At 37.2% G+C, this 13,804-nt stretch overlaps 1 protein-coding gene across 1 annotated transcript in view; it reads left to right on the plus strand.

Moving 5' to 3' along the window:
- The window catches only part of LOC126975477 (serine/threonine-protein kinase Genghis Khan), an 88,658-nt gene that overhangs the window by 9,848 nt on the left and 65,006 nt on the right, over positions 1 to 13,804 (plus strand). Inside the window, exons 4-12 of the mRNA XM_050823398.1 lie at positions 319 to 440; positions 2,049 to 2,135; positions 4,019 to 4,123; positions 5,518 to 5,666; positions 6,778 to 6,871; positions 7,851 to 7,907; positions 8,601 to 8,655; positions 10,677 to 10,807; positions 12,079 to 12,165. Of these exons, the coding sequence (XP_050679355.1) occupies positions 319 to 440; positions 2,049 to 2,135; positions 4,019 to 4,123; positions 5,518 to 5,666; positions 6,778 to 6,871; positions 7,851 to 7,907; positions 8,601 to 8,655; positions 10,677 to 10,807; positions 12,079 to 12,165 (887 nt within the window). The remainder of the gene's footprint in view (positions 1 to 318; positions 441 to 2,048; positions 2,136 to 4,018; positions 4,124 to 5,517; positions 5,667 to 6,777; positions 6,872 to 7,850; positions 7,908 to 8,600; positions 8,656 to 10,676; positions 10,808 to 12,078; positions 12,166 to 13,804) is intronic.

Genomic DNA, 13,804 nt, shown 5'->3' on the forward strand with positions numbered 1-13,804 from the left:
AATTTCTTGCAAATCGCGTGGTTTTAAAATGCCAGTTGTAAACGTGATGCGGGTGGTATTTAGCATTTTGACGTAATGTCCGGTGGTGAAATTCGGCCGCTGGAATCAACCCGAACACCTCCTCTGAGCACTCCACATGATAAATGCGGTAGATGATCCAAAGAGAACTCTACGCAATGCCAAAAAATCAAGGACCTGATTGTCGATGATTCGAGCCGCTATTCGTTGTATGCGTCAAATGGATGAAACCGGTACTGGGGATACATGTTTTCCCACAATTTTATAATAATGTTTCTAAAATGTGACATTGAATTGCAGTCAAGCCGGTGGCGAGCGCGTTGAAGCGTCTGCGTCTGTCGCGCGACGACTTCGAACTGGTCAAGGTTATCGGACGCGGCGCTTTTGGCGAAGTGTGTGTTGTGCGAGCGTCCTTTATGCAGGTTTGTGTTGTTGTTTTTTTTGTTAAGGATAAAAATAAATAAATACTTGTATTGAGGATTCTTTCCGCGACCGTATGTTATATATTAAGGCTCACTTGATGAAAGCGAGAAATGAAATGAAAAATGAAAAATGCGTTTAACCCCACTATCATTTATATAAAATCAAATCATACTCACTACGCATGTTTGCACATACACTATCTCTCTCTCTCTCTCTCACACACATACACACACTCACACACACACATTTACCTCTATCCTTTGGAATTTCAAGCTTTTTAGTCACTGTGTAAAAGTGGAATCCTGGTGACCAGTAATAGTGGTATTTTACTACCTACCACAGGCACCAGCGATCCACGACCAAAACTTTTGTATCCCTTGTATTTCTAAGTTTTCGCTATATTGTAATTTTGGTTGTTGGTGAGAAATAAAAGTTATTATTATTACTCTATTCGTATAAGTCAAGGAAATGAGTCTGATATGAACCTCAAATGTTCCTTCCTTTTACCAGTTACCACCACTTCGGAAAAGGTAGAACTTTAATGAGAAGAAGAGGCAGGATTATATTAATGTGTAGCCTATCGATTTTTTAATGGGCTATCTCACCAACACATACTGCAACGCTTAATTAGCGCCCTTACATTCGTGTAGATGTTAGCCCGATGGAATTTGTTAGTTAAATAATCGTGCCATGTCTACTCAAGTAAGAGTGTATAACAAAATAATAATTTGCAGTTGTAGAGACTGCCGATAGAAGTAAAAATTTAGAAATTTTAGTATTAAAATTTGAAATTTCATAATGCTTAAAAACAATTAAATTACTAATTTCAATTTATTCTTAAAACTTATTTGCAATAATATATTAATCAAACAAAAACACCATTTCAACAATGCACAGTATATAAAAGTTGTAATTTTCACTAAATCCATTCAATTTCACTTATAAGATATACACAGTACTAATGTTGCACAATACGTCAGCTGTGTAGCTACAGATATAAGCATTTCGGTGACGCGAACTCTCGAGATTTTACTCATCCAAAAAGTGTCTAACTATATATCTAATATATAAAATTCTCATGTCGCGGTGTTTGTAGTTAAACTCCTTCGAAACGGCTTGAGCGATTCTCATGAAATTTTGAGTGTATATTGGGTAGGTCTGAGAATCGGACAACATCTATTTTTCATCCCCCTAAATGTTAAGAGTGATCCACGCCATTTTTATTTGAATTTTTTTGACATTTTTTTTAAATTTGTTTGATTATGAGTCAGCATTAAAAATACAAACAACTTCAAATTTTCACCCATCTACGATCAACAGTTCCTTTTGTATCGCGATTTTAATATCGGCAATACAACGTTTGCTGGGTCAGCTAGTATTTATATATTTTTTTGATTATTTATTTACCGCGTGCGCCAGTCATGAGCATGTCGTTGACGCAAACCCATTAGATTTTATCCTACCAAAAAATCGCGCTCTTAATAAAAACTGCATTGTAATTTGCTTGCAAGTTTCACAATTGTTTCTCCATTCTGTTAGGTGGGTTTTCCGTTTTGCGAGATGTCTTGCAGTAAGACACGGTTAATATAAAGAAGTGATTGTTTCAGAGTGGTGAAGGCAATGGTGCGTCGAGTACAGCCAGCAGTGAACGAGTTTACGCCATGAAAATACTCAACAAATGGGAAATGTTAAAGGTATATATACTAGTCAAAACAAAATAAGGGCCTTTTTTGGCCTCGCTAGCGATAATTTATTTTTTATGCATTCTCAAGTAGCTGATAATTTATTGTGGTGTTACCTTATTTGTTTACACACCTTTTTTGAGCATTCCACCTGCATAATTGTTTAATGTGGGTAGTTTTAGATAATTTATTGTAACCACTTGATACTACCCGATTTTAAGACGGATTTCAACTCAGTCAAATTGACGATTCTCTCACGAACACTTGTAAGTTTTGTTTGACTAGGCTGAATTAACATTTAAAAAAAAGTTATGCCGAGAATTCGAAGATATATGGACTTGCCAACCGTAACTAGCGCCGTAACATTGCATATATATAAAGTGGCTAATAAAATATTATATTAAGTGGATTCATGTAGCAATGGACGACCACATGGCTCATTTGCTTGCATTCGATTAAAAGGCATAAAAAGGCATAAACTGCACATTTATTTACTCAAAATTGATTCCTTTAGAATTCTTTTTGATGTCATTTCTAATTTACTAGATACTACTACCGCTTCGGAAACAAATGGCGCTCTGAGAGAGAAGAAGCGGCGCGAGACACTCTCCCGGCATTCTATTTTTTTGCGCTCTTTTCAATAAAAATATACAATATTGTACAGTCATACCTATCGCCATAAAACAATCATAATCTAGTTCCAGGCTGTCCGGTCACTTAGATATTCAGCTGTGGAGTAGTAGGATTTACGACAGAGCCATTTTTTTAAAAAACATTAAATTTATTTATAGATAATGCCTGAACAGTGGCTGGGACCTTATTATAAAAGTGTATACATTTACCATTAAAGCTATTATGTATCTTATTAAGGTTCATGTCACCTCACCCATGATGTAGCTGATAACAGGTTGCTCGATTTCTTTTAAGTACTGGTTACCATCGTTTTTTATATGTATGAGTATAAGTGGCGAAACCAGCAATACTTTTTACTTTACGGTATGTGATACACACTGCCCATTACAATGCAGTGCCGCTGAGGATTATTGCAGTCATTATTTTGAGACATAAGTGTGATAAGCTCCGTAATGTCACATGCTATGACACCCTTCAACTTGAAATACAATAATGCTTGCACATTACTTATGAAGATATATTGTCTACAACTAACCTGCATCAAATTATGTATAATAGTACAAGTACGGAAGTCTCACTCTGCAAAATCAGTTAAAGAATAAGGAACTCTAGCGCTCGTACAATAAGGTGTAATTCAGATCGCACAGGGCTTGAAAACTACATTTCTATTCACCTAGAAGTTGCCTCTCTTTCTATCGCGTGACTCTTACCTCTTCTGACGACATTAGGGTTGACTTCTTTACCTAATACTGTATATTACCTAGTATAAGGTCATCTTATAGCTATTTAAAATTATTAAATTAAATAGCTCAGTTTTTTCTTTTCTTCAGTTTCTTCTTTCTTAACTTATCGACGGCAATTCACCTTATCCGTACACTCTGTCTGTCAATGGGGCGACACGTATAGCTTACCAGCGATAGAAGTTTGTATGGAAATTGCAATCGACGGGTCCCAATATAAGGCGATAAGAATGACTTATCTGGTATATTGGGACAGCTTCAGATTATTGACAGCTAATTACTGACAGTAGAAGGTAGACATTTATCTCTATCTGATAGTATATTGGGAACGGCCGTTAGCAACTTGTTTCTCTGTGGTAATGGTGTGTTATCGTGTATGGAACAATTTCTCATACTTATTCCAAACTTTCTGAATTTCAGGCTTGTTACATTTTGGTACTGAGTCATTGATATAATAGCATATGTCTACGAAGAGTACCCATTGCTCTGGCTAGAAATATAATAAAACGTGTGGTTTTACAGCGAGCGGACACAGCGTGCTTCCAAGAAGAAAGAGACGTACTGGTGTTTGGTGACAGAAGATGGATAACGAACTTGCACTACGCCTTCCAGGATGATCATAACTTGGTAAGATTCTGTTTATTTAATTTCTAAAGCAGAATAATGTGGAAAGACGATATAAAACATTTCATTAACATTAAGTATATGAAAATAAATGTATGCAGCAATTTCAAATGAAATGATGGCAGATTATGGTACCACAACGGCGCCTGTTTTTTTTAACGTGAAGCAATAGGTAATATTATGTAAACATTACTTTTTTACGGTCCGAAGGGCGCCGTAGCTAGTGAAATGACTGGGCAAATGAGACTTTACATCTTATGTCTCAAGGTGACGAGCGCAATTGTAGTAATTTTTGGGGATTTTTAGAATCCTGAGCGGCACTGCATTGTGATGGGCAGGGCGTATCAATTACCATCAGCTGGACGCCTGGTCCCTTATTGTCATAAAAAATATGTTATTTCCTAAAATATTTTCAAGTTGATGAAAAAATTTACATAAAAATAGCAACTCCAAGTTCAACTTGTACATTCCTTATTTTATATATACATGATTCCTTACCGGAGCACAAAATATAATACTTTTCTAAAAGACATCTTATTTAGTTTGCGTGGCGGCCAAGTTGGAATTCGCCATCTTAATTTGGGTCAAGAACTGCAGGCTTGCTTGTATGTGGGACCTACTTACTTAAAAAAAAATCTGTTAAAATATTAAACATTACAGAACAGTTATATTTAAAACTAACCTAGAAAATATTTTACAAAAAATGCATAAATAAGTTTCCCTAAATATATATAGCAGCTGTGTTTCAGAGTGTTTTGAGAGGGATACTACTCACGTCTACCTGTGACTATTGGTCACAGGACTGATTTTCAGTAGCTCCCGTTTGACGCTTGACGTCACGGTGCTCAGTAATAGATTAATAATAATGATAATAATGAAGTCATTTTATTTCGTCCTAAAAAATAACTCTTTTGCTCTATTTTCCCACTTTATCTCGCATCATATCACCTGCCCATCTCCGCTTTTCTTGGCGATTCGTTTGAGTATGTCGGTAAGATTCGTAATTTTCCTTAGGTCAGTGTTTCCTATACTTTATAACCGGCCATACTCCTCTCCATTGATCTCCGCGTTACGGCAAGCTTCTCTCTCAATCCTTTGGTTAGGGTCCAAGTTTCGCAGCCATATGTCAGGCAAGGTAGTATGCAGGTATTGAAACTTTTCGTATTTATATACATACGTATTTTGACTTCGTAATTTCATTTTAACGACCAGTATTTTTTCCAACTCGTTGCGATCCTTAGATTGAATTCTTTCGTCATTTGAGCTTCCATAGAGATGACTTGACCTAGATATATGTAATCTTCTACATTTTCTAGAAATTCGTCTTTGATCTTTATATAGAGTTTTGTGGTGTTAGTCATATATAATAGATTATTATAAATATTTACGATCTTCAGTATCTGGTGATGGACTACTACTGCGGCGGCGATCTACTCACGCTGCTATCCAAGTTTGAGGATCGACTGCCGGAGGACATGGCTCGCTTCTACATCAGCGAGATGGTGCTGGCCATACAGAGTGTTCATGAGCTGCGATACGTCCACAGGTGAGGCCCGCCTGATACCAAGTGACAATAAGAGAGATGTTATGGCTAGAGATACACCCAGGGGCGTGCATTGGTTTTCTAGTAAGGTAGGCACTGTAGATCTAACTAGTCGTAGTTGCGCTTTACGGCCGTTCCCAATATACTATCTACAGATAGAGATAAGTTACTACCTACTACTGTCAGTAATTAGCTGTCAATAATCTGAAGCTGTCCCAATATACCCGATAAGTCATTCTTATCGCCTTATATTGGGACGCGTGAATTGAAATTTCCATGCAAACTTCAATCGCTGGTAAGCTTTATGTCGTCCCATTGATAGACAGCGCGTACAGATAAGGTGAGTTACCGTCTATAAGTTTAGTAGGACAGTAAAGTCAACGATAGTTACGATTATCTCAAGTAAGAAATAGACTGAATATTGGGAACGGCCGTTAGTCCGACAGTACGACATAAGTAGCATGAAACGCTGCTTGCTTCGTAAATGTAATCTGTAGACTGCCTAATGTCGGTAGTAAATTAACTTTAACACTAGTGTTATATTTATTTAGGTTCATAGCGAGGTAGGCACTGGCTAATTGCCTATATGATATGCACGTCCCTGACATGATCTATTCTGAAACGAAATAAAAGTGAAGTATGTAAAATATATTCCATGAGACCTAGAAATTAATACAATAAAACATCTTAATAAATATATATAAATCATAATAACATTTCTAAATACTATCACACCCATATCACACATATACTATGGATGGCCCCTACCAACAGACAACGAGCGAGAAGTTCACCTCGTCGCTACTGGTACACCCTATCCATTACAATGTAGTGCCACTGTGAATTTTTGAGTTTTTCAAAAATGCTGAGTGGCACTGCATTGTGAATGAACACTTGAATGGCCTGGTCGTCTTGTCCCTTATTTTCATAAAAAAAATCAAATGCAGTCTGAAGAGGACAAAACTACCTTCTTGAAACAAACTCAGGTAGGAGTTTTAACAATCCTCTTCAGGTTCACCGTGGACTTCATCCGAGAAATAATAAGGCGGAAATATTAATTTAATAGATTGTGTATTGAAATTACTGTGAGTTTTACACACTGGCTTGTCTCTAGGGATATCAAGCCTGACAATGTGCTGTTGGATGCTAGCGGACACATAAGACTTGCTGACTTCGGATCCTGTCTGCGACTTGGAGATGATGGAAAGGTAATTAACGACGAGTTTGTTGCGCCCGTTCTTCTCAGGTCTGTGGCATACCTTTTGGAATGGGTAATAACGTCGATAGTCCTGCGCTGCCCTCATCCAACGTATTCTGGCGATCTTGACTAGATCGGTCCATCTTGTGGGGGGCCTACCAACTCTGCGTCTTCCAGTACGTGGACGCCATTCGAGGACTTTACTGCCCCAACGGCCATATGGTCAAAATCGCCGGAATACGCTAGATGAGGGCAGCGCAGGACCGATCGTCGTGGAAATCTTTGGGGGAGGCCTTTTTCCAGCAGTGGACGTCTTCCGGCTGATGATGATGAAAAAGTGGCAAAATTTACCATTGTATTCTAATATTATTGTAGCAGTTTCTAATTAAAACATGGATAAAAACCACATTTTTTAAAATTGAAACCTAGCTAGATCGTTTTCTCGCCCCTGAAACTACCTGCATACTAATCGTTGTTCATTAAAAACAAGAATTGCTAGTTTAAAGGTGTAAAATATATATATATATATATATATATATATATATATATATATATATATATATATATATATATATATATATATAGTGACTTTATATATATAAAGTCACTCAAATATTACTTAATAAAAAAAACATACTACTCATTAAAAAATTTTCTTGACGATAAAATAGTAAATAATAAAAATTTACTTCGACTGAAATCAATATCATTGTGTAACTAACTAATGACATTTTATTATAAATATAAAATGAATAAGCCTGTGAAATTCAAGTTCGCTTGGGATGTGTATGTTTTTTCGTATAGTACAGTATATTATAATTGTTACAGAAATTAAAACGTGAACTGACTATGTATTCCACTGTAAGTTTGCATGCCTTATGGGTTAGGATAAGAGCACCTGTTAATTATAAAGCAACAACACCTTATTATTACTTTATCTTGCAAATAAAGGTGATTTGATTTGATATGGTTTAATTACAATTTTGTAGGTACAAAGCAACGTGGCCGTCGGGACACCAGACTATATATCGCCGGAAATATTACGGGTGAGTGACGTCTGTTTGTTGTAACTTTCAAACCAAGTGAGAAACAGATTAGAATTATATATATTTATGAAAATGAGAGACGAGACGAGCAGAACATTCAGCTGTTGATATTGATACGCCCTACCCATTACAATGTAGTGCCGCTCAGCATACTTGAAAAACCCAAAAATGCTGAGCGGCAGTACAATTGCGCTCGTCACCTAGATTGCCCATTTGCCCAGTAATTTCACTAGCTATGGCGCCCTTCAGACTGATACACAGAAATGTTTACACATTACTGTTTCACGGCAGAAATAGGCGCCCTTGTGGTATCCATAATCTAGCCGGCTTCCGGTGCAGCCTAAGATTACGATACGATTATTTTTCACACCTGTATGAAAAGCCGTCTTTTATAATAATAATTTATTTCAGATTCATCCATACATGAGGTTACATCCATACTTGTTATTACAATTTGCAAACTAGACCACTAAATCGGCCACTTTTAGTCCCTGGTACGAGGCACAAAAGTGGCCGTTTCTCTTCCGGCAAGATGACTTTTGTCCCGGGAAAAAAAAATATTATTATTATGATTGTAACTATATTTTTATGAAATGTTCTCAGGTCTGAGGCATAATTTTTCGAATGAGTTGTGGTTTTTTACTTTCAATAAATGATATTATCTAAGAGGTCTAAGATAGAAATTTTTTCCAGGCGATGGAGGATGGTCAAGGGAGGTATGGACCGGAATGCGATTGGTGGTCACTCGGTAAGTAAAGCTTCCTATTAGTGGATATCCTGTTCTTTTTTTCTATGGGAAAGGAGGGCAAACGATCGTACGGGTCACCTGGTTAAATGAATTAAATCATCACCGCCGCCCACATTATCTTGCAACACCAGGGAATCATAGGAGCGTTGCCGGCCTTTAAAGAAGGTGTACGCGCTTATTTTAAAGGTACCCATGTCGTATCGTCCCGGAAACACCGCACAAGGAAGCTCATTCCACAGCTTTGTAGTGCGTGGAAGAAACCTCCTCGTAAACCGCACTGTGGAAGACCGCCACACATCCATATGGTGGGGATGATCTACTAATTTGTGGCGTGTCGTGCGAAGGTGGAATTCGGCGGCAGGAATCAGGTTAAACAGCTCTTCGGAACATACCCTGTGATAAATGCGGTAGAAGACACAATGAAGCGAAGTTCATAGAGCACTGGGTCCCCTGTTCATTGCTAATATCTATTGTGTGTATCGTATAAAAAATATTGTTTTTTTTTAAATGAATAGGAGGACATTTTTAGGATTTTTTGTATCACCAGAGGAATCACAGGAGCGTTGCCGACCTTTTAGTTGGATGTAAGTGTGTTGGATGCGCGATTACTAATTATGACGGTAATCACGACCAATATGTTCACGACATTCTATATTGACGACCCCTATAGCGCAGTGGTTAGCGATCCTACCTACTAAGCTAGAGGTCCCGGGTTCGAATCCCGGTAGGTGCAAACATTTATATAATGAACATGGATGTTTGTTTCCGTATCATTAATGTTTATATGCAATTGTTTGTGTAAGGATGCTTCGTGAACATGATGGTCGTGATTACTGTCACAATTAATAATTGCATCCAACAAATACAATGTTTCGTTAACTATAACAGGTTGACCTGACACCACAAGTAGCATCCGTTCACGAGTTGACGCATGGACCAGCCATCGATCCCTTTGCAGATATTTGACGGAAGGAGATTACCCGTCACATGACGCCGCCGCAAGCAATGCGATTTAGTGTTCAAACCATGTTATAGCATACCTACGCATTATAACTAAAAATTACAAATTTAATGCTCACTAAGCAGGCCCGCAAATCCTCATATATATAAATTGCGTGACACGTTTTTTGTCCGCGATGGACTCCTAAATACTAACAACCCGTTCATGGGGATTACTTCATGGATTGCAGTTTAGTCCAACTTGAGAGATAGGATACTTTTTATTTTGATTTGGGACACATAATTATTTTTATTTCCAAAAATTGTTTTGTACGGACATATTTTCTATGAGAGATTTTAGTGACGCACGCTTTGACAGCTCTGCTGGAAACAATTTAATTATAACAACAGGGAGCATACGTTACGAAATAATACTTGATGTTTTGAAATATTATTGGCAAATTGCTTTAGAACAGTATTTTCTTTTTATTATCTACAGAACAACGTCGGTCGGGTCAGCTAGTGATTCCATATATTGCAATTACAGTGGATTCTATATAAACCAAAAGAATATATAATATGTTACATTCTTAAGATTAGGCAATCTTAATATTATGAAGAATTATTAGTAGTTGGACCAGGAGTACCTATTTTCCGTACTTCTTTATCCGCTATATATTCTTATTAATCTATACATATAATTAAATTGGAGTGTCTGTTTGTAATATTGAAATAACTTTAAAATAAATTTATATGAATATACTATATACAGTACACCAAATAACATAGTCTGTCTGTATGTTACGGCTAATCGCTGAAATGGCTTGACCGATTTTGACGGGACTTTTATTGGCAGGTAGCTGATGTAATAAGGAGAAACTAAGTTAATTTTAGAAAAATCTTTTATTGTAGAAAAAGAAAGTGATGTTGCAATGTCTAAGAAACGGTATAACTCTTAAAATAATATATATGGTAAAACAACGTTTGCCGGGTCAATTAGTTAATGTATGTATGTATATGTATATTACTCATATTTTTTTTTAAATGTGCGATCCTCGGTGACGAATAAAAATGTATTGCAGGTGTTTGTATGTACGAGATGCTGTTCGGGGAGACGCCGTTCTACGCGGAGTCTCTCGTGGAGACCTACGGCAAGATTATGAACCACGCGCGCAGCTTCCACTGTCCTCCGCCTGATGAACATGCGCCGCAAGTGAGTGACCTTATAGATAAGAAGGCATAAAAGGCATTTATTTTCTCAAAATTGATTCCTTTACAATTCGTTTTGATGTGAGTTCTAGTATACTAGCGGGAGGCTCCTATGCACAGGATGCCGGCCAGATTATGGGTACAACAACGGCGCCTACTTCTGATGTGAAGCAGTAATGAGACTTAACATCTTATGTCTCAAGGTGACGAGTGCAAGTTGTAGTGCCGCTCAGAATTTTTGGGGTTTTTTAAGAATCCTCAGCGGCACTGCATTGTAATGGGCAGGGCGTATCAATTACCATCAACTAAACGTCCTGCTCGTCTCGTCCCTTATTTTCATAAAAATAGATTTTCGTACAACTTCTCTGCCTGCAAAATTCACAGTGAATAAATGCCATAGACACTCCTCTATAAGAAGCAAGCTGTTCACGTAGCGAATGCTGCAGTCAAGTCTGTGACCTTCCCAGGAAACTTTTGCTTGTATTGGCTGGCTGAACTGGCCAGGGCCCATTAAGATATTGTCAAACATAAATGCGAACCGAACCGAACTGAAAGTATGAAGAATGAGAACCGAAGCGAAGGCTTCGAACTACAAAGTAGGCACAGCAAACCGAAAGCGAAGCGTTATGGGACGCCCGTGCCATTTCCTATTTATGTTCAGGTACCTGAAGAAGCTATAGACCTGGTACGCCGGTTGATTTGCGTCAGAGACGAGACTGGGTAACATAATTTTGTCAAAGTTTTGTAAATAAACACAGCCGTCGTGCTACGCTCTTGCTTCGCGTCTCACTTTCGCTCTGTATTTGACGTGATGCATACAAAGCCAGCTACACCAGTGGGAGGCACCTTTGCACCGGATGCCGGCTAGATTATGGGTCACACAGCCGGTGGGTTACGACAGCGGTGCCTAATTATGCCGTGAAGCAGTAATGTGTAAGCATTACTGTGTTTAGGTCTGAAGGGCGCCGTAGTGAAATTACTGGGCAAATGAGACTTGACATCTTATGTGTCAAGGTGATGAGCGCAGTTGTAGTGCCGCTCAGAATTTTTGGGTTTTTCAATAATCAGCTGAACGTTCTCGTGTGACACGCCTTTCGGTTCGTCACGTATTCGGTTTGTTTTCGCTTTTCTATGTGACTAGATTCAAACGATACTTTACATAACAAAATGAAAACGTTTCGCCACGCTTACGGTTCGCTGTCTGTTTGACAATAGCTTAAGAGTGTCTGGCTATTATGACGTCATGTGATACGACAATTTCCTATATATTTTCAGGTATCTGAAGAAGCTATGGATCTGATACGCCGATTGATCTGTGCGTCAGAGACGAGACTGGGCAAGAATGGCATTCAAGATTTTAAGGTAAGAATTTTACTCAAACATAAGTTTTGTAGTAGGTAATGTCGCACATAACTCTGAGGAAAAGCAGTGTATTTGAGCTGTTGTGAACCTGTTAGTAACAGCTACATGAAATCTTCCAATTTTATGTTCAGGGTGATCAGTGTTATATTCATTTTTTTTATTTATTTATTTAATGGTAATCAACAGCGTTACAGTAAACGTTTATAAACAATAATATAAAACATAATTCTTAAGGCCATTTTAGATTACTCATATTGACAATATTATTTTACAATAGTTTTATAACAAGATATATTACAGAACAACTGCCTCTTGTGTTCCGTATTTAGTGTGTGTATGTTTGTGTGTGGGTGTGAAAGCGTATGTGTGTGGTTAGTAGATAACAATATGTATATATTTTAAACAAATGCGTAAGGCAGTGCCTTAGACTGGTGTAATTTAATAATTTCACGCTTCAATTTATCCTTTTCTAACATGAAGATACCTAGAATATCATAATAATTATTGTAATTATTTTGAATCCTGCAAATAATGGAGTTTTTATAATATTTGTTTATGGTACGTGGTGCAACCAGGAATTTCGTATGACGTGTTCTATATTGTGGTACATTAAACGATAGGGCACTTAATAATTCAGAACATTTTGTATTGACTGACAATAAATAATCTAGAAACATTACGTCTTGTTGGTTTTGGCGGTGTTGCAATGGGTCTATATTAAAATATCTACATGCTTCATCGTATGACGTGTAGGGATGATATGCTTTGTAACATAAATATTTTAGGATTTTTTTTTGTACGGTTTTTAATTTTTTGTATGTAAGTTGTATAGCGTGGAGACCTGATATTGGATGCATATTCTAGTAGACTTCTAACAAGTGCGAAATATAAAATTTATTTGATATTATAAAAAGTTTTGCAGGTACGTTTAACAAAGCCCAATTGCTTAAGGGCCTTATCTTTAATTATTTCCATATGATGAGTTAAAGTCATTTTATAATCTAAGTATATTCCCAAATCTCTTACTGTCTCTTAATATCGCACAACGCTACGAATTAAGTCGTTTTGTGATACGTTACTCTGATCTTATAGTCATTATTACGAGCAGACGTTACTCACAGACAGTTCAGCGGTATGCTTAGCTTCACTTATTCACTAAAAAAAAAATTCAATAGTCAAGAATTGTAATGGCCAAGGCGTATCACCATTACCACCAGTTGAACGTCCTGCTCGTCTCGTCCCATATTTTGATAAAAATAAAGTAATGTTTTGACAGCGCTTTGAATACAGCGCCACGCAATGACAGTGTTCAGTGAAAAGCGGTCCAAATAACAGCATAGCCAAACTTTAAAAGAATGGAGTGTCGTATTTCAGATAAGTGCCCTTTTAAATTAACAAAATTATGTACCTAAGTTGACGTTTTTAATCATTTTGTTCAATAATTATATAAAAAAAAAAATACATCGCCGACGATATGTTCGAAAGAGACGTCCGCCTATTTCGCACCACTATCAATGAGTTTCTTATGAGCGTTTACAATAGACTTTAAACAATACTGCTACGCAATAAGGTTTAAATTTGTATGAACGTTTTAATGTTATCTGTATAAGTTAATGTATACGTATATAGAACACCGCTC

The sequence above is a fragment of the Leptidea sinapis genome, chromosome 2 (genome assembly GCF_905404315.1).
Source record: "Leptidea sinapis chromosome 2, ilLepSina1.1, whole genome shotgun sequence".
Taxonomy (NCBI): Eukaryota; Metazoa; Arthropoda; class Insecta; order Lepidoptera; family Pieridae; genus Leptidea; species Leptidea sinapis.